General features: G+C 35.3%; 1 protein-coding gene and 1 long non-coding RNA gene across 4 annotated transcripts in view; one reads left to right on the forward strand and one right to left on the reverse strand.

Annotated features, from left to right (window-relative positions):
- Window positions 1–12,897: 12,897 nt before the first annotated feature.
- Window positions 12,898–26,036, reverse strand: part of IL7 (interleukin 7) — a 42,676-nt gene continuing 29,537 nt past the window's right edge. Inside the window, exons 3-5 of the mRNA XM_026495848.4 lie at window positions 17,589–17,669; window positions 16,363–16,494; window positions 12,898–13,932 (exon numbers count right to left, since the gene is read on the reverse strand). Of these exons, the coding sequence (XP_026351633.1) occupies window positions 13,813–13,932; window positions 16,363–16,494; window positions 17,589–17,669 (333 nt within the window). The 3' untranslated portion in view covers window positions 12,898–13,812. The remainder of the gene's footprint in view (window positions 13,933–16,362; window positions 16,495–17,588; window positions 17,670–26,036) is intronic.
- LOC113253023 (uncharacterized) overlaps window positions 16,404–26,036 on the forward strand; it is a 149,972-nt gene continuing 140,339 nt past the window's right edge. Inside the window, exon 1 of one of the 3 annotated variants that reach the window (XR_008957744.1) lies at window positions 16,404–16,851. This is a non-coding gene — a long non-coding RNA (uncharacterized LOC113253023). The remainder of the gene's footprint in view (window positions 16,852–26,036) is intronic. The other 2 variants (XR_008957745.1, XR_006409167.3) reach the window with 2 other exon arrangements.

Consider the following 26,036-nt stretch of genomic DNA (forward strand, 5'->3'; position numbering starts at 1 on the left):
CTAATTAAGTAATATACAGTTTAATGGCCAAAAGTACTGGCTTATGATCAATACTTACTGCTTTAGACTCATATTTAAAATTTTAAACAGCTGTCTCTAGTAAAAATACGATCAAATTAGACATGTTTGGTTTGTACTTAATCTTCCCTGGGCTAGAGGTGAATACTTTTACTGTGAATAGAATCTCAAGGAATGAAAAATAATAGAAGAGGTACACAACTACAAAGTCAGCAGAACTCTTGTGTCTTTATTTGCATTGCAGGTATATGTGTTTTATATGGTGGATATATTTTTAGTACTAAGATAGGTTAACTTTTCCAACTGACTATATTATTGAATAGAGCAGTCATTAAAAATCATTAAAACCAAATTAATGATAGCCACACTTACTTTCATTTAGAAAATTTTCAGGTTATTACTGTCAGGATATGCATAGATAATTTTGCCTGGTTTATATGTGAATTGCTTTTTTTGCCACTAGAGGGTGCTTTTAGATAATTTGATATTACCAGCTTCCAATTCTTATTTTAAAGTCCTCTCAGCAATATAGGTATATATCATGGCATTACAGAGATTTGTAAAAGATAGTTTTTGTTTATTTTGTTTTGATTTTAATAATTCATATGTTGATTTTTTAAGAACTGTAGTCTAGCTCATTTTGGGTACCAAGGTGCTGGTAATTAATAAAAATGTTTAATATTTACTCCTCACAGTATTTTGTTAGCAAATTTGTGCATTTCAAACATATTACTCAAATATTACCAGATACTGCTTGTACTATTACTTTAATATTTCATCTTAGTTGTACAAGCGTTACCATTTCCTTTTCAGATAATTTTTTTCAATCATTTAACCTAACTTGATGTCTAATATAAGAGAGTGACATTACTTATTTATTTTTTATTATTTTTTTAAGTTTTTATTTTAATTCCGGTTAGTTAACATACAATGTTTTATTAGTTTCAGGTGTACAATATAGGGAGCCAACATTTATATACATCACCCCGTGCTCATCACAAGAACAGTCCTTAATCCACATCACTTGTTTCACCCATCCCCCCCCCACCTCCTCTCTGGTAAGCATCAGTTTGCTTTAAGAGTCTGTTTCTTGATTTGTCTCGCTCTTTCTCTCTTTTCCCCCTTTGATCGTTTGCTTTATTTCTTAAATTCCACATACGAGCAAAATCCTATGGTACTTGTCTTTCTCTGACTGACTTACTTTGCTGATCTTTATACTCCATCCATGTCTTTGCAAATGGAAAGATTGAGAGTGACATCTATTTACATAAGAGCAAGTTGTTAGACCAACTGATATGAGATGCACAAAACTAAAACTTATACTTACTTTATACTTTAAAACTATACTTACAAATATTAAAAAAAAAACTTCAAGTGTTCTTCATTCTCTGATATGCTAGGGATGGAGAACAATCAATAGGTTGTGATTAAGTCCTTGCTATATAGTTGATGTCACTTATTTGCCAATATATAGACAGATGATTATGACTTATGATAAAAAGGAGGATTCGTTTTAATGGAATTTTATTATAAAGTACCAACAAAATACTGCAGAAATGTTGAAGATAGAGCTTCTTATCACCACAAGTTATACAGCTGACCATTTCCTGCTTTTTTTCTTTTCATCTCTGTCCCGGTGCTTTGGAGGAAGCTTGGTAGAATGGGAGCAAGAGCTGCCCTCTCCCCCCTTTCCCGGGGAGAAGGCACGTGGCAGTGGAAAGGATGTGTATGCAGTGGGGTCCATTGGAATGTAAAGCGTGAACTACTTGGGACTGTCCTGAGGACTGAGGAAAAATGATGCTGAGTAAAAATTACTAATTCCAACTGTTCGTCTTCCCTCACATTGTCCTTTTTTTTTCTCTGCCCAGATACCTGTTTCTATGCCTATTTTGAATTTGCACCAGTAAGGTTGGAGATTGCCGGTAGTGCTGAGTAGTGTTGAGTATGCTTAATGACGAACTGCTGATTTTCATTCATCAAATCAACAATCGTAAATTATAATAAACTGTCATGGTGCACTAGGATGAATGCCCTTATCTACTAATGGTGGAAATAAAAATTGATAATACTTTATGAAAAGTTGACTAATTTTATTTTAAAAGCCTTTAAAATAGTCATGCCTCATAACCTAGTAATTTTGTTTCCAAGATACATACTGTTTATTGATGAAATAATCTGAAGTACAGGAAAATACTTAATGCAGACTGTGTTTAATAGTACTATTATTTGTAGTGATAAAAATTAAATCATTCAGGGGCACCTGGGTGGCTCGGTTGATTAAGCATCTCCCTTCGGCTCACGTCACAGTCCCAAAGTCCTGGGATCAAGTCCCGCGTCGGGCTCCCTGCTCAGCAGGGAGTCTGCTTCTCCCTCTGCCCCCTCCTCATGCTTGTGCTCTCTCTCTCTCTCTCTGTCTCTGTCAAATAAATAAATAAAATTAAAAAAAATCAAACTATTTATAGACCTATAAACACAGAGAACAAACTGATAGTTGCCAGATGGGAGGGCCGTAGGCAGATGGGCAAAATGAGTAAAGGGGAGTGGGATATCTAGGCCTCCAGTTATGGAATGAATAAGTCACAGGAATAAAGGTACAACATATGGAATATAGTCAGTGATGTTGTGTTGCATGGTGACAGACGGTAGCTACACTTGTGAACATAGCATAATGAATAGAGAAGTTGAGTCACTATGTTGTATGCCTAAAACTAATGTAATATTGTGTGTCAACTGCACTTAAATAAAAAATAAAAAATAATAAAAGGCCAATTGAAACCACAAAAATTAAGTCATTTAATAAGTTAATAATTAAAGCGCTTTCAAATAATTTTTAATGGTATAACAAGTTTATGTTTTACCACTGAGACAACTAGTCTAAAATGGTACATACGTAAAGAACTGCACAGATAGAGACTTGAAATATATTCGTCAGTACATTATACTTATTTCTACTGGAAGGATTTTTGATGTTGTATTTTCTTCATATTTTTTATACTGTCAATTTTTAAATGAATATATAATTTAAAAAAATAGGGTTATGTCTTCAAAATCACTTGCATGTGGTAGTAGTAGTTTGTTTAAAATCACTACCTCACCTTCAGTTATTTTGTACCATTCACAAATACAGATGGTAACCCTTGTGATCAAGTTGAGCTAGTTTGTTTTTATAATACATTGGTTGCTAAAAGTATCTGTTAACTCTAATGAGATTATTTTTTCTGAATTTCACGCAAAGGGCAATCTAATATAGTCCCTTCCCCCTTTATAATTATTTATTATCTACATGATTTGAGGAGTCCATGGTATGCAAATGAATTTTTACTTCGCAGAACGTAAAAACTAAACCGGTCTAAATATTTAAGACCACTTTATTGTTGGGCTGGAGGGGGATATATATGGATATATCTGAGGTATTTCCATTTGTTTTCACATACTTACCTATTGTGCTTATCTTTTTTTTTTTTTTTTAAGATTTTATTTATTTATTCGACAGAGATAGAGACAGCCAGCGAGAGAGGGAACACAAGCAGGGGGAGTGGGAGAGGAAGAAGCAGGCTCATAGCAGAAGAGCCTGATGTGGGGCTCGATCCCATAACGCCGGGATCACGCCCTGAGCCGAAGGCAGACGCTTAACCGCTGTGCCACCCAGGCGCCCCTATTGTGCTTATCTTTTAAACTTTAAAAAGTGTTTAATGTTATCTTCGTATTTTCTTGTATTTATTTTAATTAAGAAAAATAGTTTTAGAATCAGTAAGTTTTAAAAATTTTTGCTAATATTTCCAAACTTATACTCCTTCTGGGGAAAGCTCATATGAACCCCACAAGAAACATTTGGAATTTTTTATTTTAAACCCTAATTCCTCAAGGATGATTCTCTTTGGAAACATACTATTCAATTAACAATTAATTTGAAAATTTAAAGCAGTTGATTTGTTTTTTAATATGTCTCACTGCAGGTAAAATCAGAACTCCATTTGAGTGGGCAGCATATGCTAGCCCAGCTCTTTATCCTCGGTGAGGCACTGTGTTCGTGTGCTCTTCCCTTGCTGAACACTGGCCTAGTTCTCCCTTTTGTATCAGTAGAAAGGTTCTGTCTCACCTATGCCATTATCAGAAAACTTGAATGATGAGGAGGGGCAGTTATTAATTGCCTTAAATACTTTACCAAAGTTTTAGTAGAAAACATTGGACAATACTAGAAATTAAAGACAGTCCAAGTCATACCTCGTAGTGAGAACTTTTGATCTATTTTAAATCTTAATTTTGTTACTGTCTGTAATGGGCATTTGTTACATTTGTGGCCAGCATCTTTTGGAAGTTCTCCTCTGTGTATGGTAAGTTTTTCATTTTGAATCCCACTGCCTCAAGAAGATCACAGCCAGAGTTTAGTTTTCCATCCTTTCTTGCAGCTAGGGACTAGTCATGTCACCTGACGACTGAACAGACTTGGATTCTGAAACAAGCAATGTGAAGAAGCGGCCACAGAAGAAGCAGGATTTGTTTTCTAGCGGGGTTGGTGAAGTTTGCTGGAGAGACGGAGAGCTACAAAGGTAACAGTGGCAGAGTCAAGATGTGCCTTGTGCCGTATGGTAGCACGTGAGCTGACTCCCCCCACCCCGGAGTAATCATTCTAAGTTGGACAGTGTTTCCGGCTGCAGAGCCACCAGCCTTGATTATCTGGCTCTCCTAGAGATTCAGTGAATTACCCAACAGCTTTTAATAGATACCTTTTTGCTTAAACTAATTGGACTGAGATTTGTTATTTGTACTTAAAAACTCTTCAGTGATAGAATTTGATGTGACCTCCGGCTTCCCCTTGATAATGGCGTGGTAATGGGAAGAGTGCTTACAATCCTATTCTACAGGAGGGAATCTTCAACATATTGAATCAAGATACCTCTCCTTATCCCAATTATGGTGTTAAATAATCAAAAACAATTTTTTTTTCATGAAGATAGAAATCTTTTTTTTTTTTTAAGTTCAGTTAGCCAACATGTAATATGTCATTAGATCTTGATGTGGTGTTCAGTGACTCATCAGTTGTGTGTAACACCCAGTGCTCATCACAACACGTGCCCTCCTTAACACCCATCACCTAGTTACCCCATCCTCCCCACGCGCCTCCCTTTCCACAACCCTCAGTTCGTTCCCTGGAGTCAAGAGTCTGTCATGGCACAAACTGAATTTTAAGAAATATGCTTCAAGCATAATTATACCTAGTGGGCAGGACTAATTTGAGGATTATCAGAAATGTGTCTAAAATCTCTGTGCGATGTCAGACACTTAACAGGCTATCAGTAAATGGCATCAATTATTTAGTAGTGATAATTTTGGATATATGTGTGTGTTACATGTTCATCAAATATTTTAATTCCTGTGATGAATTTCCAGACACTGTTCTACATGCAGTGAATGAAGCAATTGAAAATCTCTGTCCCTTTGAAGTTCACATTCTAGTGGAGGAATATTGAAAATATAGTAGATAAATTAGTAAATGTATTTATTATTAGAATGTGACAAGTGCTATGGAGTAAAATAAAGTGGGGAAGAGGTGGTTAGAGAGAGACAGTAGGGAGAGTGGAAGTGGATTGCAATTTTAAATAGGGTAGTTCAGGGATGATGTCATCGAGAGAGTGGTATTTGAGCACAGACCTAAAAGACGAGTGAGGCATTATTGTTTCTCTCTTCCCTGTGTTGCATTGTTCATTGGATTGTTCCCCCTAATGTCCAGTGTTTTCTGCTAAAAAGAGTATTCAGTATGGTTGAAGCATGCTGGTGGAAAAGAGAGGAAAGAGTACTTTATGCAGAGGGTAAAAAGTGCAAAGGCTCTGAGGTGGAGCCCAGGAGCTCTGGAATGGTTTGAGCAAGCAGGAGATCATAAAATTAAGTCAGGTAACGCAGCAGCCAGATCGTGTATGCTTTGGAGGCCGCTAAAATGATTTTGGTTTACTCAGTAAGATAGGAATCAGGGAATGATATGATCTGGCTTAAACATGTAAGTTCTTTGGACCCTAAATTAGTGCAAAATAAAAGGCAAAAGGGAATTACTGTTGCGCATTTCACCTGAAAGTTTCTGTGTGTATTGATCAAATTAAGTACTCTTAACACTCAGCTCTCAGAAGAGTGTCAACACTCTGCAGTGTAGATTGATACTTGATTATGTACAATTTAGATTGAAACAAACCGAGACTTTTCAACCCCACCTGAGTACAACAAAAGGGGAAGTATCCTCATTTCACAAGACTGCCATCCAGTTCCCTAATCTCCCACTCATTAGAAGTAAAACCCTATTTTTTTATTGGCAATTATTTTGTCTCATTTAGGGAGGCAGAAGTTAGTGATTAATTCTACTTTCTGAATTTAGTACCTAATATTCATAAACTTGTTTTTCATTCTTATTTCCTTATTCATCAGTGTCAAATAATCTGAATAGAACTTTCAAATGTCAGGGACAGATATCCTTCTAAGTTGCCTTGAGAAAGGGGGTTTAATATAAGATTCATGTGAATTTAAAATGGAAGGTCATTAGGTGGTGAGGCAGCTCCAAGAATTAATTGGTCTACCTGCCAGCCTCTATTTTTCTCGGAGCTCCTTTGTCCATTCTCTATTGTCTCTTTTTCACTCACTGCTATGTATCTCTTTTGCTCTCCCATTCATTTAGCTTGTCAGTATCCAGCTTAATTAAACTTAACAACTTTCTCTTTTTCAGACTCATTTTGGGCAAATTCATTTAGGATTGTGGTTCAAATTCCTGACACAGAGCACCCGATTTACTTCATCTTTTCAAGCTACATGGTCTACATCACAGATCATTAGTCTATCAATTAGTTGTACTTAGGGCAAATTCCTTTTACTCCCTTCTCATTAGTTGGGATAGAGGTATGAGTTCATGTGGCAAAGAACATAGCCGCTTAGAAGAAATCATAGATATTGGAGAACTCCTTACACGAGGGATGGACATCACAGGGAATGATAGACATATTTATAAAACAAGTATTTGTTTGTATTTGTAATATTTTCAAACTAGCAATCTGAAAATTGAAGTGGAAGTGTTTTATGTAGAAATGTATCAGTAACTATTAGTATTAATTTAGAGCAGAGCTTCTCAATGGCAGTGAAGAGATAAACCCCTGGGAAATATGTAGCCAAAAATTCGTGAAGATAGAGCATTGGATAGTTTTAAAAGGCTAATTCATTATGCCTATTATTTGCATAACACAAACATCAGAAAGTAATGCTTGACAGAATCTCTGCTGGTGGGGTTATGCTGAAAGTAAAGAATTTAAAAAATGAGATTTTAAGTTCTACGTTTGTGGAAGACATGACCTCTATTTGCAGATGACATGACTGTCTATGTAGAAAATCTCAAGGAATCTATATATATAAAAGAAAGACTAGAACTGATAAGTTTAGTTTTAGAATGATCATAGGATACAAGGAAAATGTTAAAAAAAATAAGTCTTTCCTATATACCGGTGATGAACAGTAGAAGTTTGAACTTCAAGTACCATTTACAGTAGCATGTGGGCATGCACATACACACAAATAGTTACACATAGATCTAACAAACTAGAGTAGGCCGGAAACTCAAATATTGATGAAAGAACTCAAAAGATCTAAATAGAGAAATACAGTGTTTATTAATTCAAAGAATCAATGTGGTGAAGACATTAGTTTTCCCCAGTTTAATCTGTAGACTCAATGTAATCTGAGTATAAATTTCAGCAAGCTTTTTGTGGTAAGACAGGCTGATTCTAGAATGTACATGGAAAAGCAAAAGAACTACAGTAGCCAAAACAATTCTGGAAAAAATTCTGAAGATTTATTCTACCCAATTTCTAGATATTATAAAGCTATAGTCATCAAGTCAGTGTGGTATTTGGAGAAAGGATCGACACAGATCATTGGAACAGAGTAGAGCATCCATAGATTCAGACAAATTCGATTAACTGAATTCTACAAAAGTGCAAAGACAAATCAGTTGACAAAGTACAAGTTGACCCTTGAGCACCACAGGTCTGAATAGCACGTGTCCATTTGTACATGGATTTTTTAAAATAAATACTGTAAATGTGTTTTCCTTATGATTTTCTTAACATTTTCTTTTCTCTAGCTTTACTGGATTACAGGATATAATATATATACAGGATATAACATATAACATACAAAACACATGTTGATCGACTTACTGGTAAGGCTTTCAGTCAATAGTAGGCCATTTGTTCAAAGGCCAACTGCATATAGTCTTTTCAACAAATGATACTGGAACAACTAGACATCCATATGCAAATAAAAAACAAAACAAAACAACAAACCGTGATACCTTATATTCAAGAATAACACAAAATGAGTCATGGACCTAAACTGTAAAATGTAAAATTATAAAACTTCTATAACATTGGTTTCAACTTTTTCCCTGAGAAACTTTGGCAATGTCTGCAGACATTTTTGATTGTCGCTACTTGGGGGAAGATGGTACTGGCATCTCGTGGGTAGAGACCAGGGATGCTGCCAAACATTTCCACAACAAAGAATGCTAATTTCTTGGTTTGGATAAGTGTACCATGGTTATGTAAGATGTTGCCCTTAGAGGAAACTTGGTGAAGGGTACACAGGAATGCTCTGTACTCTTTGCAAGTCTAAAATTATTTCAAAATTTGTAAGTAAAGCTTGTACATTACTACTTAAGGTCAACATACTACTCCAAACATTTGATATTTTCATAATTTATTTCTAGGACAGTGTACTATGTCCTGTAGCTGAAGTATTGTTTTGATCTTTTGCAAAACACTTAAATCCTTCAATGAAACTTATATTGCCAGTGATATATGTTGAGATTTTTGAGACCAATAAAATATTTTCAAATGTCTTCAAAGGGATCTTCTTTGACCATTTAACCTAAAATACCCCATTCTCTGCATCACTCTCCATCAGTCAGTCTATCTCGGGTTGTTTTGTTTTTTTTTTTCCATAGAACTTGTTTTCTGTAATAATTTTGTTCACTTGTTGACTGTCTTCTCTTTTGGAATATATGTTCCCTGGAGGCAGGGACTACTGTTGTACCCCTAGGCCCAGAACTGGCGTATTAGAGATGGATACCTAATAAATATCTGTTGCATGAATTAATTATCTGTATCTGTGTTGCATCTTGCCATTAAGTGGTCTGTATTCCAAAGGTGGAACTTCTTTAAACCCACTGGCTGTGAAGATTTAAGTCCCAACCCTGGTATCTGACTTACCCTTAATGAAAGTAACCCCTCTTTTTTAAGTAGGAAGAGGTATTTATCTACACATTCAAGATTTTTCACAGCTAAAGATTTCCTTTCTGCTGGGAATGCAAGGCAAGGAGATGATAGGCTAGATAACTGTCATTTTGTACTTTTCTGGCAGATCTTTCTGATTCTCCTAGACAGCTTTACTTCACCTGATTAGATGTTCTGCAAACCAAGGTCCTTGTATTTGTGATAATATTTGAACCATTTCCAGAACAATTTATAAGAGTTCCTATCCAATTGATTTTTTTACGTAAAATGTTCCTGTTTCAGTCAGATTATTGCAAACATAAAATTTGTGAAAAGCATCAGGGGTGCCTGGGTGGCATGGTCGGTTGAGCATCAGGCTCTCCATTTTGGCTCAGGTCGTGATCTCAGGGTCCTGAAATCATGGGATTGAGCCATGTGATGGGCTCTGCGCTCAGCATGGAGTCTGTTTAGAGTTTCTCTCTCCCTCTCCTTCTGCCCCTCCCCACTGTGCTCTCTCTGTCTCAAATAAATCTTTTTAAAAATTGTGATAAGCATCAAAGGTAGAAATTGGCAAACACATGTCCATCTCTCACATGGTAGCCCCTGGTAGGTTATTGAGTTATTTGTTGGGCTTCGCAACGGAGGCATAAATGAAGGAATCCTCAACCCCACCTGGGAAGTGCGGGAAGGCTTCAGAAAGGAGGAAACCCTTAGACGAGGTCTTAAGGTAAAGAAATAAATCAGCAAGCAAGAGCAGTAAATCCTAAATTGTAAATGTTGCCACTTGTCTTAATTTTCATCATGTAAAATGTAGATGGAAAATTGATTCACTTGGATAGGGCACCTGAGTGGCTCAGTTGGTTGGGTGTCCAACTCTTCATCTCCGCTCAGGTCTTGAGCTCAGGGTTGTGAGTTCAAGCTCCACTTGAAAAAAATTGATTCACTTTGAGAATAAGATCCGAAAGTTTATCTAACTTCTCCCCCACCTAGAAAGTTTGTCCTATACAGAAAAAATGTACTTCTTTCTTACCATTTTGTATGGAGAGGATGTAAAACAAACAAGTTATTCCCAAACAGAAGTAACTATTTTACATCTTTCTCAAATACTAAATAATTCATGAATCTAGGTGCATACATATATTTTGATATAGACATTAAAAACTGCTGGAATTTGTGCTTATCAATATACCTACATATTTTATTTCTCTTGTAATATTTCCACAGATTCTGTTATTCTATTATTATTCTCATGTAATTTTTTTTTAAAGATTTTATTTATTTATTCGACAGAGATAGGGACAGCCAGCGAGAGAGGGAACACAAGCAGGGGGAGTAGGAGAGGAAGAAGCAGGCTCCTAGCAGAGGAGCCTGATGTGGGGCTCGATCCCATAACGCCAGGATCACGCCCTGAGCCGAAGGCAGATGCTTAACCGCTGTACCACCCAGGCGTCCCTCTCATGTAATTTTTGATAATTAAATAAACTTTATAATACTCTGGTTTAAAGCAATTTGTCTTTACTTATTAACCATGATATGCCTGGCTTTTCCTTTTAGGAGCTGAAGGGAACACAAAAGATCATACATTCTTTCAGGAGAAAACATGAATAGAATAATGTAAATAATAGTTGTATTTAAGATAAAATACAAAGATGAATCTGATCAGATAATAATGCATGATACAGACAATTAAGTGCTAGGCAACTAAAGGAAGAAATATTAACATTATCTAGAATTATCATGGAAGCCATAGTAATTGAGAAAGGAATTGAGATGCCCCTTGAAGTTTGAGCAGGATCTGGAAAGAATTTGGAAGAACTTTATCTAAGCAGTAAGACCATAATAACTAAAAACATGAAGATCGCATGGACAGAGTACCATAATAGAGAAGAGAGGATGTATGTTTCTGGAGAAATATTTACAGCAGATTTGATGAAATGTCCTTCATTATCGGGCCGTCAGTGAAAGTAGAGCCTAAGTGAAAGAAACTTTTCTAGTTTTAAAAAATTGTCTTAATCCTGAAAGGAGTATTTTCCTTCAACAGATTCCTTGAAAGCCTATCTTAAAAGACTTTTAACTGGGTCCCTTTGTACAATGCAATATTACCCAAGTGTATTTAGGTAATGGTTTTTACATAAAAGTAGTGTTCTCTAGTCAAATTTTGGAAATGTTATGTTAGTGTTAAACTTTTTTAAAGAAGCTGTATGAGTTTACACAGCCTTTAATATACCTGTATAAATTGTGAATCTCCAAGAGAAAATTCATCTGACCCCAGAACACAAAATCCTGCCTCTTTTTCTTTTTTCCTTTTTTCATTTCTTCTCCTCTTTCTTCTTCATCTTCTTTGTTATCATTGTCTTCTTTTTTCTAGCGTTGATGAAGATGAGGGTTTCTTGGGACAAACTTTAGAAAATGCTGATTTAAAGCATCCACATACATATTTGAAAGAAAACATTCATTGAGATAAAACAAGTCTTTAATTGGGGAGTAGAAATAATAAAAATATAATATCCAAGTTCATTATTAATTAGCCTGCCTGTCTGTACTTACCTTGCTAGTGGGTAGGAAACAAAGAAGGCAAATACAACAATAAAGGAATGGCTTTTTTTTTCCCCAAGCATTTGACACAACAGTGTGTGCTGAAAACCGTTTTGAGTGTGAATTTTCTCTAAAAATCAAATCTATCATAAACAAGTGAAAAGGGAAAAAATTATAATAACTTTAAGCAAGCATTTAAAAATACTGTTCCTTATTTTACCACAATCTCAGAATTTTTTTCAACACTTGTTAAGAATGTTTTAGACCGCCTTTAGGGGAACACTTTCAAGGACCGTTTTAAGAGTTTACCTTTAGAAACTTCAAGTTCCCTCATTTCTATAGCTAATGGTTACCAACAGTGCCAGTTCATCAGAGTGGAGGTGTACCACACAGCTGACCATGTTTTATGGTAGAAGGAAGCACAGCTTACTTGGAAAAGTCCCTCTGAAGAAAGAGCTTGGTGAAGAATCGTCTGCTCCTAAAAGTATTCGTCAGCTCCCTTTTCTGGAGTTAATAATGAAAACCAAACAGAAAACTTGATTCACAGCCCCGTGAATGGAGCAATCCGTGAGCTCTGTTCAACTTTCTGTACAATTCTGCACAGCCATCTGCACCAGCGAGGGTGAGGGGCATAGGGGTTAGGGAGAGTGAGACATAAACATGGACCGAGAGGAAGGTCTTCACCACCACTCAGTAAGGACAGCACCTGGGCACCATCTGAAGCTCAGATCAAGCCAGTCAGCACTTAATTAGGTGCTGATGAAGCTGTACAAGAGCAGGAAGGATGTGAGTTGAGCCAACTGGTGATGGAAGGAGGACTCTGACCTGTCTAGACTAGGGTTCTCATTTCCCTTTATGAGTAAGCGAAGACTGTTGACAGACCTTTCTAAACTGGATTTGGTATATACAAAAGTTTCTTTTAAAAGATGAAAATTTAACGTAGAAAGTAATATTCCTGTTCTTATGTTGTTTTGGTCTCATGTACATTCTGAGTAATAAGGTATTAAAAGTCACATATTCATTGAAAGTGAGAGATCAAATAGTGCAGTATTAAAAATCTTGTGTTAAAAATTCTTAAAAATTCATGAAGTGAATCTGACAGTGTTATTACATAGGTTATTTATTATCAAAGGAGAAATGTTATCCAAAGCCAGCAATTTGTTTGTAATACTGTATGAAAATAGTTTTATATAATACAGATATACTGTCAAAATTAAATATACATTCCATTAATTAAAAGGTCAACATATATTATTCTGTTAAAAATATACTTCCCAAATTGCAAACTCATTTAGACAAATTTTATTACACATAAATGACAAAAGTAACTCAGTATTATGGTTTAGCATCCTTAGAACAGGTGACTTTCTATTTTGTGAAATCATTCTTTATGGTCATCTTCAAACATTTGCTATACCATTAATGAAGGCACTGTCTTATGCGTTCAGGTTTAATTACAGGTCTTAATCTCTCTTAAGTATCTTGGACTCCTTCATACTGCTGTTGCTTTAAGGCATTTAACTCTTACTGTCATTGGCATGACCTACATCTGTTAACTCCGAAACATTTCCAGCAGAGGCCAACAATTTCCACTCTCATTGTAGTATCTTGGTGCATAAAATTATTTTGATAATAAAGCAATGTTAATTTTTAATTCCTGCAACCTTTATATACTTCTCAGATTTTTTTTATGTCTTCTTCTGAAATTTAAAAACAGGTTTAAAAAGTATTATTGCAACTAATACTTGGATTGTCTTACAAAAATCAAAGAATTAATTCTGATTGATATATGTCCAAAAACATATGAAGGTTTGTCAATTGCAGCATTTGGTTTCCACTGTTCACATCCATCTTCTAGTACTACAGTATGAATTTCTTGATTGCTCTAATCCGCCTTTACCAGGATGTAACTTCTGTAACTTCTAGGGTATTCTATCCCCCAAAATTGTATGAGCAGATAGATTCTTGAAGGATACAACTGAAGTCCATATGTCTTTATATTGCCACTCCATATTTTTCAATGTTCTTTAGAGCCCCTCAAAATTTTATTCCAACAAGTTTTTATCTTTTGTAGTAGTATCCCTAGGGAACACAAGCTCTTCTGTTTTCTCTGTTCCTTTACAGATTTATTGTCTTCCTAGAAAAATAAATTTTTAAAAAGTTTTAAATTTACATTGAAAATATACACATTTTAAAATGTTCAATCTTTAATTCCCATCATGTTAGGTTATGCTGAAGGTTTACTAACTAACCAGGATGGCTCTTTTCTTCATATACTTGTTTTCTAGTTTATGTTCTCCTATAAAAGTAGTTTGCTCCTGTCTTTTTCCTATTACCTATTGATGTTCTAATTGTGTTGCTTGATAAAAAAAAAAATTGGTGCCCTGATATTTTCCCTAGCTTCTTTTTTTTTTTTTTTTTTTTTTTTTTTTTTTTTTTTTTTAAAGATTTTATTTATTTATTCGACAGAGATAGAGACAGCCAGCGAGAGAGGGAACACAAGCAGGGGGAGTGGGAGAGGAAGAAGCAGGCTCATAGCGGAGGAGCCTGATGTGGGACTCGATCCCGGAACGCCGGGATCACGCCCTGAGCCGAAGGCAGGCGCTTAACCGCTGTGCCACCCAGGCGCCCCATCCCTAGCTTCTTTTATTTTAAAGTAGTGGCTTTAAGGGGCATCTGGGTGGCTCAGTGAGTTAAGCATCCAACTCTTGATTTTGGCTCAGGTCAGGATCTCAGGGACGTGCGATGGAACCCCGTATGGGGCTCAGACACCGGATGTGGAGGCTGCTTAAGATTCTCTCCCCTACCTCCTGCCCCTGAATGCTCTCTCTCTCTCTAATAAACAAATAAAACTCTAAAAAAAAATTTAAAAATAATAAAGCAGTGGCTTTAAAAAATGTAGCTTAAAGGGATCCAATTTCTAAGGGGTACATCCTGTCTCCTTTTATTGACATTATAATGAATATTTTTTCTTTTTTTTTTTTTTAAGATTTTATTTATTTATTTGACAGAGATAGAGACAGCCAGTGAGAGAGGGAACACAAGCAGGGGGAGTGGGAGAGGAAGAAGCAGGCTCCCAGCAGAGGAGCCTGATGTGGGGCTCGATCCCATAACGCCGGGATCACGCCCTGAGCCGAAGGCAGATGCTTAACGACTGAGCCACCCAGGTGCCCCTATAATGAATATTTTCAAAATGAACCATAAAAAAGGAAAAAAATTCAAAGGGAAACATAAAGGAATTAAGCTGAATAAAAAGGTGATGAAGAAAAAAATTATACAATCACTCTCACCAAATTTTTAGTGGGTAGGACTTTACCCAGGGAAGGTAGTTTTTTTTGTTTGTTTGTTTGTTTGGTTTTTTTTTTTTAAGATTTTATTTATTTATTTGACAGAGAGAGAGACAGCCAGTGAGAGAGGGAACACAAGCAGGGGGAGTGGGAGAGGAAGAAGCAGGCTCCCAGCAGAGGAGCCTGATGTGGGGCTCCATCCCAGAACGCTGGGATCACACCCTGAGCCAAAGGCAGACGCTTAACGACTGAGCCACCCAGGCGCCCCATTATTCCTTCCTTAAAAACAAAGTCACATTTATAATATTGAATATTAATCCTTTATTGTTCCTTTCATTAATGTCAGTGATAATGTAATGATAAATGAAGTGGTTCACATTCTATCATCTTTATTTTTATCACTGTCAATAGGGCTCAAGGATAATGGTAATCTTACCTCCCGTGGGCAACTACTGGTATTAAAAAATAGAAACACACAGGACCCTTTTTCTGTCATGAAAATGTCAAAAGTTTCCTTTTAAAAAAACGAAGAAACCTTTTGGCTTTGTCTGGCAGCTGGTAAAATTTCTGAAGGGGGGGTAGTCGTACTAATAATATATCATTTATTGAAATCTTTTTAGTATTAAGCACTTTGCATGAATTATGCCATTTAATTAACCCTGTCACCATCCTATAATGTAGATACTATATTTTTCTCCATTTTGCAGATGAAGAAACTGTGGCCAAGTATCAAGATTGCGTCTTCCAAATTTTGTTTTGTTGCTTATAATTCATAACCACTAGCAGACAAGTAGGGACAATTAGCCCTATACTTAACAAAATTATTGAAGCACAAAAAAAAAGATTATTGGACATATATATCTGTTGTAACATGTAAAGTTTTAACATGTAAAGATATTTATTAAATATATTTGATTATCTGTTTTCTTGGCTATGAGTTCTTATAAATGTGTACATATATGGTTTAAAATTATTAATGAGTTTTAGAGGTAAAAATTTACCATTCCCACCCAAGTTATCACATTAACCTCCTTCAAAGTTATTATAGCAAGAAAGTATGCACTCCCTTATTTTTACTCTGCTCCCATAAACTATTTGCCTTAGCTAAGAATAGGTTCTTTCCAAGTTAAGAATTTCCTCTTCTAGAGTTGAGTAAATGTATTTCAACTTTAGGTAATAATAAGCAGTTAGAATTCTATGATAATAGATATGATCATCAGAGAATTACAGTATCCTACTACAGAACTAGTTGATATTTTTGTTCAAAGTAAACAACTTACCTTGGGGGTACAGTTCAACAATTGTAATGTGCCCTGTGAGACTCTTGATAAGTGGAGATTGAAATCCTCACTGTTATTCACTTTAACAAACTGCTTCAACTTGCGAGCAGCACGATATAGAAACATACCTTCCTATTGCAGAAAAAAAAATCAGAAGGGTTGTGGTTCAAATAAAATATTAAAAAATGAGAAGCTTTCATAAGGAGCCTAAAGCCAGAGCTGTATTGCCAAATAATGCCCCACCTCCACCCCAGATTTCCATTCCAGTTAATCACATGACTGACAAGTAACCAGACTAAAACTGTTTAGCTCCTAAGAGACAGTCTGGAGTGCCTAGAATTTGGCTTACTTATTTGACTTTTTGACGTCTCCCTTCTTTATAATATAAATTAATGATCTTATCACGTATGGATGAACATATAACAAGATTATTCCATTTTAAATGAGACAACCAAAGGAGGGGACTTCTGGAGGCAACAATAATGAAAGGTATGTGGTTTCTCTTCTTCTTATTTTTGTACCTTTTGAGCTATGGACAAATAGCTGGCAATTAGAAAAAAAAGATCCATATTCACCTCAAATAAGTCTTTCAAAGTCTTCTTAAAGTAAGAAATTAAAAAGAATTTACGAATATACAGTGCGATATTGGGGGTTAACTCAGCTACTGTGAGTTTTAAAAAGACTACTGAATATCGTACTAGTTTCTGTAAAGGAAATGACACAAACTTTTGTTGTAAGTTTTGTAAATTGTCATACTCCACCGACCAGAGGAAGTAGTTGTTTGAAGATAAGCAAATATTGAAAGGAAAAATTTCAAAGTCCTAGAAGTAAATTATGCCCATGACTTATGTTTGTCTGTGTGTGCAAGCAATCACTCTAACATTTTAGTTAGCTAACACTCTAATTAGCATTTTCCAGCATAAGAATGTCACAAATAAGGGATATTTGTGTGTTTGAATTCAGCAGTTCTTCTAGCATTTTCAAAGTGAAAACTGAAATGCTCAAATAGAAAAAAATATTTACCAAATTAGCATAGGGCTTTTTGTAAAATAAAAGCATAAAAGAAGACCATAGTATAATTAAATAGGTCAGTGGGAACTGGCAGGTTAGAACGAAAAGAATATGTTATTAATATAATTAATATAATTATCTAACACATACAAATAACATAAGCTTCTATAAAATCAAGCTTGAATGACATATAAATTCCAAATAATTATTATTACCTTATTATCATCACATGCATGTTTTTTTAATACTTTAGGTTCATTATTCGGGCAATTGGTACGATTTTTTATCATGGTGTCCTGTAAAAAGTAATTATATAATAGTATGGTTAAATTGGGGACTTTTCTAATATGTAGCAATTTTAAAAACAACAATGTTATAATACTTGGTCTTAATATGTGCATTTTAAGGAAAATAACTTTAGCATGGCTCAGCTGACTAGGCGTAAAGCATAAAGAATAGTTTTCTATAGTTAAAGAATAAACAAGTACATACACAAACCCTCACATATTTAGAGCTTCCTCCAGACTCCATAATTTAATCCCAGAAATCACGGAGAGAATCTGGTTCATTTGGGGAAATAGGAGTACCTATTTTAGAAGTTATACCATGTAGACAAAGTATAATAAATTCTGAAATCATATAGTTGCGATGCATTTAAGAGGTTTTCCAGTCCAGTTTCCTGCCACTACAAAACAGCAACAAAAGGAATTTACATAAGAATAAGAGAAAACCCCTTGACAGAGCGAAGTTGAAATTTATTCTATAGCATTTTTAACGCTCCAGTGTGTCTGGGATGCTTGAGATAGGATTTTGCTAAGAAACAATGGGATCGAATGTGTGTGGATGGTTATGTAGACTAGGAAGGGAGACAATTCATGTTCGTTTCTCATTTCCAAAGAATGTGATATTAGAAGGTGGGGATTACCCAAATCAGGAATTTAGTTGAGGTATTGGGAAGAATTTCCTAAGGATTCAGATTCTTTTATGCACAGGATGGGACTAGTTCTGTCAAGCAAACTCGCAATTCCATGCTATCAGTGCTTCCAGGACTTCACCAAAGAAATAGGGTTAAGTGGAATAATGGCAAGCCTTAGTCATGGGCTTCCAGTCTTCATCTGCCTCTCAGAAAAGTGTGCATTACTCTGGTCACCTGTGAAAAGTGTAAATGGTCTCTGGGTTTGTCCTGACATTAACTATTTACTACCTGGTTTACTGGAGGAATTAGTGTCTGGACATTGATTTAACCACTCAACACTTACTATTAGTCAATATGCAAGGTCCCTGCCAAGTCCGAGGAGAAAAACAGACGAAGAAAGCACAGTCCCAGTTTCTTGTGCCATTTGATATAAAGGGCTGTTGTTCCATCATCCCTTGGACACTTTTATATCACTTCTTACCTTTGTAAAAGTATGCTTTTGTAAATAAAATATTTGTTAGTACCAACCTCCCCAGTCATACTGCAAATACCTTAAGTGCAAATTTTCTATAACTAATCTTATGTTGCCATTATTCACATTCCTGAAGAGGTAGTAAGGAATTAACATTTGCCTATTAAATCATCTTCCTATGGATTTCCATTTAACTCCAGAAAAAACCCCAATAAATATACATACATTTCTCTTTGATAAAACATAGAGCATTTCATTTTTGCCATGCCATTATTAAAAAACAAACAAACCATAAGAGAGGCTTTTAACTATAGAGAACAAATTGAGGGTTGCTGGAGGGGAAGTGGGCTGGGGATGGTCTAAATGGGCAGCAGGCATTAAGGAGGGCACTTGTGATGAGCACTGAGTGTTGTATGTAAGTGATGAATCACTAAGTTCTATACCTGAAACTAATATTACACAGTATGCTAGCTGGAATTTAAATAAAAACTTGAAACATTAGAAAAAAAAAAAGAAGATAGACAAATGTGCATGTTTTCCAATTTACCAAAAATATTATACAAAAACACATCGCAGAATTAATACTCCTTTCTTGGATCAATTTAACAAATTGTATGGCACATGAATGTATGAAAAACCACTTAGTTAAGCCATTGCTCCAATGAGTTTTAAAAAAAACCTCATTTATATGTAGTCATATGTTGTTATATGTATGTATAACATAAGAAAGGCAATGTTATACCAGTTAATTTGTTTGCCAAATGTTTGCTACAGTATATAAAGATGTTACTATACACTAAAAGATTGACTCCTATAGAAGTAACAGTTATTGACTTCAGTGCCTTTTATGACTACATTAACAGGTGTACATGAGTGCCAATCATAGCTGGTTTCTGAAATTGTTTTTATTCAAGCCTGATGAGAAGGACGGCTCAGGCTAAGGTTAACAGAATCACGGAGTTGGGAAGAACATCATGTGCCCTCCTTAATGCCCATCACCCTGTTACCCCATCCCCCCACAGACCTCCCCTCCAGCAACCCTCAGTTTGTTTCCTATGGTTCAGTCTCTTCTGGTTTGTCTCCCTCTCTAGTTACTTCTTGTTTTATTTTTCCCTCCCTTCCTCTATGCTTCTGTTTTGTTTCTTAAATTCCACATATGAGTGAAATGATATGATAATTGTCTTTCTCTGATTGACTTATTTCACTTAACACAATACCCTCTATAGAGTTCCATCCACGTTGTTGCAAATGGCAAGATTTCATTTTTTTTGATGGCTGAGTAATATTCCATTGAATATACCACATCTTCTTTCTCCATTCATCTGTTGATGGACATCTAGGCTCTTTCTATAGTTTGGCTATTGTGGACATTGCTGCTATAAAAACTGGGGTGAAGGTGTTATTTCCTGGTTATTTTTGAAGGGATACGAAACTAAATTATTTTTCAACCAATATTCAACCCTTCCCTCTGCCCCATCAGAGGATGTATCAATTTCCTAGGGCTGCTGTGGCAAATTGCCAAAAACAACAGAAGTTTATTTTGTCATAGTTCTGGATGTCAGAAGTCAAAAAGGAAGGTATCAGTTGGAGAATCTAGGGGAGAATCCATTTGTTTGCCTCTTCTTTCTTCTGTTGGCCACCAGCGTTGTTTGGTGTTCCTTGGCTTGTGGCCACATGGTTCCAGTCTCTGCCTGCGAATTTATCACCTTCTCTTCTATGGGTGTGTCAAGTCTCCCCCTGCCTTTCTCTCTCTCTTTTCTCCTTCCAAGTTTTTATTTAAATTCTAATTAGTTAACATACAGTGTAATATTAGTTTCAGGTATAGAATTTCATGATTCAACACTTACATCCAATACCTGGTGCTTATCACAAGTGCCCTCCTTAATCCCTATCACCTGTTTAACCCATCCTGCCCACCCCCACCCACCTCCCCTCTGGTAACCATCAGCTTGTTCTCTATACTTAAGTGTCTGTTTCCTGGTCTGCTTTTCTTTTTTTTCCCCTATGTTCATTTGTTTTGTTTCTTAAATTCCACATATGAGTGAAATCATATAGTATTTGTCTTTTTCTGACTTGTTTTGCTTAGCATGATACTCCCTAACTCCATCCATGTCATTGCAAATGGCAAGATTTGATTCTTCTTCACGACTGAGTAATATTCCTGTGTGTATGTGTATACCATATCTTCTTTATCCATTCACCAGTCAATGGACATTTGGGCTCTTTCCATAATTTGGCTATTGTTGATAATGCTGCTATAAATATCAGGGTGCATCTATTCTTTTGAATCAGTATTTTTGTATCTTTTGGGTAAATACCTAACAGTGCAATTGCTGGATCATAGGGCAGTTCTATTTTTAACTTTTTGAGGAATCTCCATACTGTTTTTCAGCATGACTTTCCCAGTTAGCATTCATCAAGAATGCAAGAGTTCCCCTTTCTCCATATCCTTACCAACACCTGTTGTTTCTTATGTTGTTGTGGCAGGTGTGAGGTGATAGCTCATTGTAGTTTTGATTTGTACTTCCCTGATGATCAAATGGTGTTGGGGAAACTGGACAGCAACATGCAAAAGAATGAAACTGGACCACTCTCTTACAAAATACACAAAAATAAAATCGAAATGGCTGAAAGACCTAAATCTGAGACAGGAATCAATAAAAATCCTAGAGGAGAACACAGGCAGTAACCTCTTTGCCATCAGCCATAGCAACTTCTTACTAGATATGCCTCTGGAGGCAAGGGAAATAAAAACAAGAATAAACTATTGGGACTTCATCAAAATAAAAAGCTCCTACCCAGTGAAGGAAATAATCAACAAAACTAAGAGGCAACTTATGGAATGGGAGAAGATATTTGCAAATGACATATCTGATAAAGGCTTAATACCAAAATGTATAGAGAACTTACAAACTCAACACCCAAAAAACAAATAATCCAATTAAAAAATGGGCTGACAACATGAATAGACATTCTTTCAAAGAAGACATACAAATGGCCAACAGACACATGAAATGATGCTCAACATCAGTGGTAATGACTTTTTAAATAAAATTGCAAAGGAATGATTCATGAAAGAAATAATTGATGATCTGGACTTCATTAAAATAAAAACTTCAAAACACATATATATACATATATATTTCCCCTGATTATAGTAATTATAGTAGCACTATCCATATTTATATATGTATATAATGTAATATATAATGTATGTAATATATATAATATAGTAGCACTGTGTACAGTACAATTACATATTTATTATATGATATATGATATTATATTGACACACACATACACCTATATCTTTGAAAACAAAGTTTGCAAAATAAACTTTTTTAGAGGCTTGTTTATTAAGGTTGTTCACATAGATAGGCAGGGAATCAACAGAAGATTAATATGCTATCATCTAATGACTGCATCTGTGATTAGCCTTGCAGCCATAGTAACTAATTAAGAATCTAAGTGTTTTTAAATGATGCCTTTCCACCCAGAGGTGATTTTTACCTAGATAAGATGAATACCAATATAGGAGTATAACATTCTTTCGCCACTCAAGTTCACATAAAGTGGCTCAGCATACACTCAAACAGTAGATTCCTGCCTCACCTATATCGACCCCCTGAACATTTTTTTTTCAGTTGAGATATAATTGGCATGTAACGTTAGTCTCAGGCATACAAAAATGATTCAGTATTTGTGTCTACTGCAAAATGATCACCACAATAAGTCTAAATAACATCCATCACTATACAGTAACAATTTTTTTTCTTGTGATGAGAAATGACAAGATCTCCTCTATTAGTAACTTTCAAATACACAATACAGCGTTATTAACTATAGTCACCATGCTTTACATGACATTCCCAGGACTTATCAATTTTATAATGGGAATTTTGTACCTTTGGACTACCTTCACCCATTTTGCACCCCACCCCACCCCCTTCTTTGGCTCTGTGACAGGCACTAGCGCACAAACACACTGGACACGATGTTGCACCTTTAGGGAGCAGTCTGTAGACCAGAGGAGGTAGAAACAATTTCAATTGGACTGAGGCAACATTAAGAAAGTTTATGGAAAAAGTAGAGAAAAGAGGGAAATAAAGAGTGGTATCGTAATAATAATGACTATATAATTGACTTTTCAAACTTAACAAATATTTTCTAAACAACTTAAAGATTCAGGTGTGGTTCTAGGCACTGAAGATCCACAGATGAAAAAGTACTCCTATGGTACTTTTGGGCACAGTGTTGAATGTGTGTTTCTGTACAAGACACAAAGCTTAACTCCATAACTCTCCTATTCTCAGAAAAATGCTTTGAGTTCACTGCTATTATTACTCCTTTATTACACTGGGATATAATATACAATTTCTTTCAAAGGAAAAAACTGAGGCATAAGGAGACAGAGTAATTTGTCCAAAGGCACAGTTAGCGGATGCTAGAATCAAAAATTACGCCCAAGCCATCTAACTCCAGAGCCCTTTTCATAACTGTAATGCTGTAACTGCTTTCTTTTGGAATAGTTATACGACATATTTGTTATATAATGGGAATTTTTCAGTGGAGAAGACAATGTTTCAAGAAAAAGAATAGATAACTAATTAAATCAAAATTGAGTCTAAGAGGAGGCCATCTGGAATAAAATCACAAATGCATTTTTCAAGTTGCTGCTTTGAGAATACAGGAAGATATGTCTTTCTCCAAGACAGAAGGGAATGAGAAGATTGACATATTTCTAAGAATTTTTGCTTTAGTATTACCATATATTGTATGTAAAGTTTGTGAATAGTCTCTTTGCTCTTTACAATAATTTTTTATTAAGATAAAATATTCTTCTTTGTAGACATCCAGATGGCTAATAGACACATGAAAAGATGCTCAACAGCACTCATCACCAGGGAAATGCAAATCAAAACTGAAATAAGATACCACCTCACACCAGTCAGAATGGCTAAAATTAACAATACAGGAAACAACAGATGTTGGTGAGGATGCGGAGAAAGGGGAACCCTCTTACAACTGTTGGTGGAATGCAGGCTGGTGCAGCCATTCTGGAAAACAGTACAGAGGTGCCTCAGAAAGTTAAAAATAGAACTACCCTATGATCCAGCAATTGTACTAATGGATATCTACCCAAAGGATACAAAAATACTGATTTGAAGGGATATACGCACCCTGATGTTTACAGCAGAATTATCAACAATAGCCAAATTATGGAAAGAGCCCAGATGTCCATTGACTGATGAATGGATAAAGAAGATGCAGTATTTAGGTACAACACACACACACACACACACACACACACACACACACACACACACAGAGGAATATTACTCAGCCACGAAGAAGAACGAAATCTTGCCATTTACAATGATGTGGATAGAGCTACAGAGTATTATGCTAAACAAAATAAGTCAGGCAAAGACAAATATCCTATGATTTCACTCATATGTGGAATTTAAGAAACAAAACAAACAAACATGGCGAAAAAGGAGAGAGGCAAATGAGGAAACTCTTACCTATAGAAAACAAACTGATGGTTACTGGAGAGGAGGTGGGCAAGGGGATGGGTTAAACAGGTGATGGGCATTAAGGAGGGCGCTTGTGATTAGCACCAGGTGTTGTATGTAAGTGATGAATCCCTAAATTCTGTAACTGAAACCACTATTGCGCTGTATGTTAACTGGCTGGAATTTAAATAAAAAACTTAGAAAAGAAGAAAAAAAATAAAATAAAATATACTTTTTTGTTATCTTTGATAATACTTTTGAAGTTTATTTTATTCATAGGGAGACCACACACCCCAGTTTTCTGGGACCATTCTGGATTGTACCAGAATGGCAGCCTAATGGTTAGCTTCCTCTTGCATTCTTAAAAGTGTTCTAGTTTGGGCAACAAATTTTTTGCTAACCCTATTTGTACTAGGCTATTTTGATTTTTGATTTGCATGGTATAGAGTTTTCCTATCTTTTTGTTTTTTAATTACTTTGAACATAACTCAAAAATACTTTTAATGTCAAATATATTACTTGCTTGCCATTATTCAAACAATACTGAAATGTATGATGAAAACCTTTTTAATTTCTCTCCACTGTCTCCACTAGAATCACCCACCTGAGGTGATTGGTATCAGCGGTTTGATGAAAATATCCTTCTTGCTCAAGAAAACCTATGCATAGTATGTAATATACATTTAAGCATACAAACTTCACTCATATGTCTGCATATATAGAATATGTGAAGGTATTTTCCTTTACCATTTTTTTAAAAAGGGTTCATAGTGTATACATTGTTCTTCTTATTATGTATTGTTTTCACTTTATATAGTGACTATCATTCTAAGCCAAATATATCTAGAACAATTTTTTTCATAACTGATTATATTCCACATCCAGTGTATTCTATGGTTTATTCAACAGTTTTCTTAATGATGAACAGTCAATATTGCTCCTACAAACAGTGCTATGATAGGAATCTTTGTGTGTGTACATATATATTTGTATGTGCATATAATCCCCTTTGAGATGAATGCTTACATTTTCTGTAGAATTGTTTCCCCTCACTGAAATTTGTTAAAGAAAATGGTATATTCTTTTTTTAAATTATTCACACTTTGACCAGCAAATACGGGAGCGCCTTTTGTCACATCTTTGCCAGCAACAGATGTCATCAGCCTTTAACATTTTTACAAATCTTGATATGTGAAAATCTGCCTCATTGTAGCTGAAGTTTGCATTTCTATTACTATTAGAAAATGAGCATCATTTCATGTTGACAATTGGATTTCCTTTTATATGAATAACCGGTTCTTATCCATTCTTAGGTTGTTTGTCTTTTAATAACGTTTGTACATTTTATATAAGAAATATTTTAAAACTTCTATGTTTTATTTGTTGTATCTCTCATATAATGCATAATTTTTGTAAAATTAGTCTTAATTTCAGACCTTGATTATTATTTATTGTTAGATATTCATTATTATTGCTTTATGCTCCTTTTCATTCGTTTTGTAATTTTGGCATATAAAAGATAATTCTTAAAAAGTGTTTTCCAAAAACTATTAACATTACAATCTTTCTTTATAAATGGTAAATATATCTCATATAAATGGTCATTCTGAAATACAAAGAGGGATTTATTATCTTTTTTACTTTCTCTCGGTCCTCCTGTAACCACATGCTTTGCCTATTATTAGTTTGTAGGTGAAACATGTTATTGTGAAACATGCTATTGTTTATATTATAAATATAAACCTTTTATATTTGTAAT

Source organism: Ursus arctos, unplaced genomic scaffold (assembly GCF_023065955.2).
Source record: "Ursus arctos isolate Adak ecotype North America unplaced genomic scaffold, UrsArc2.0 scaffold_6, whole genome shotgun sequence".
Lineage (NCBI taxonomy): Eukaryota > Metazoa > Chordata > Mammalia > Carnivora > Ursidae > Ursus > Ursus arctos.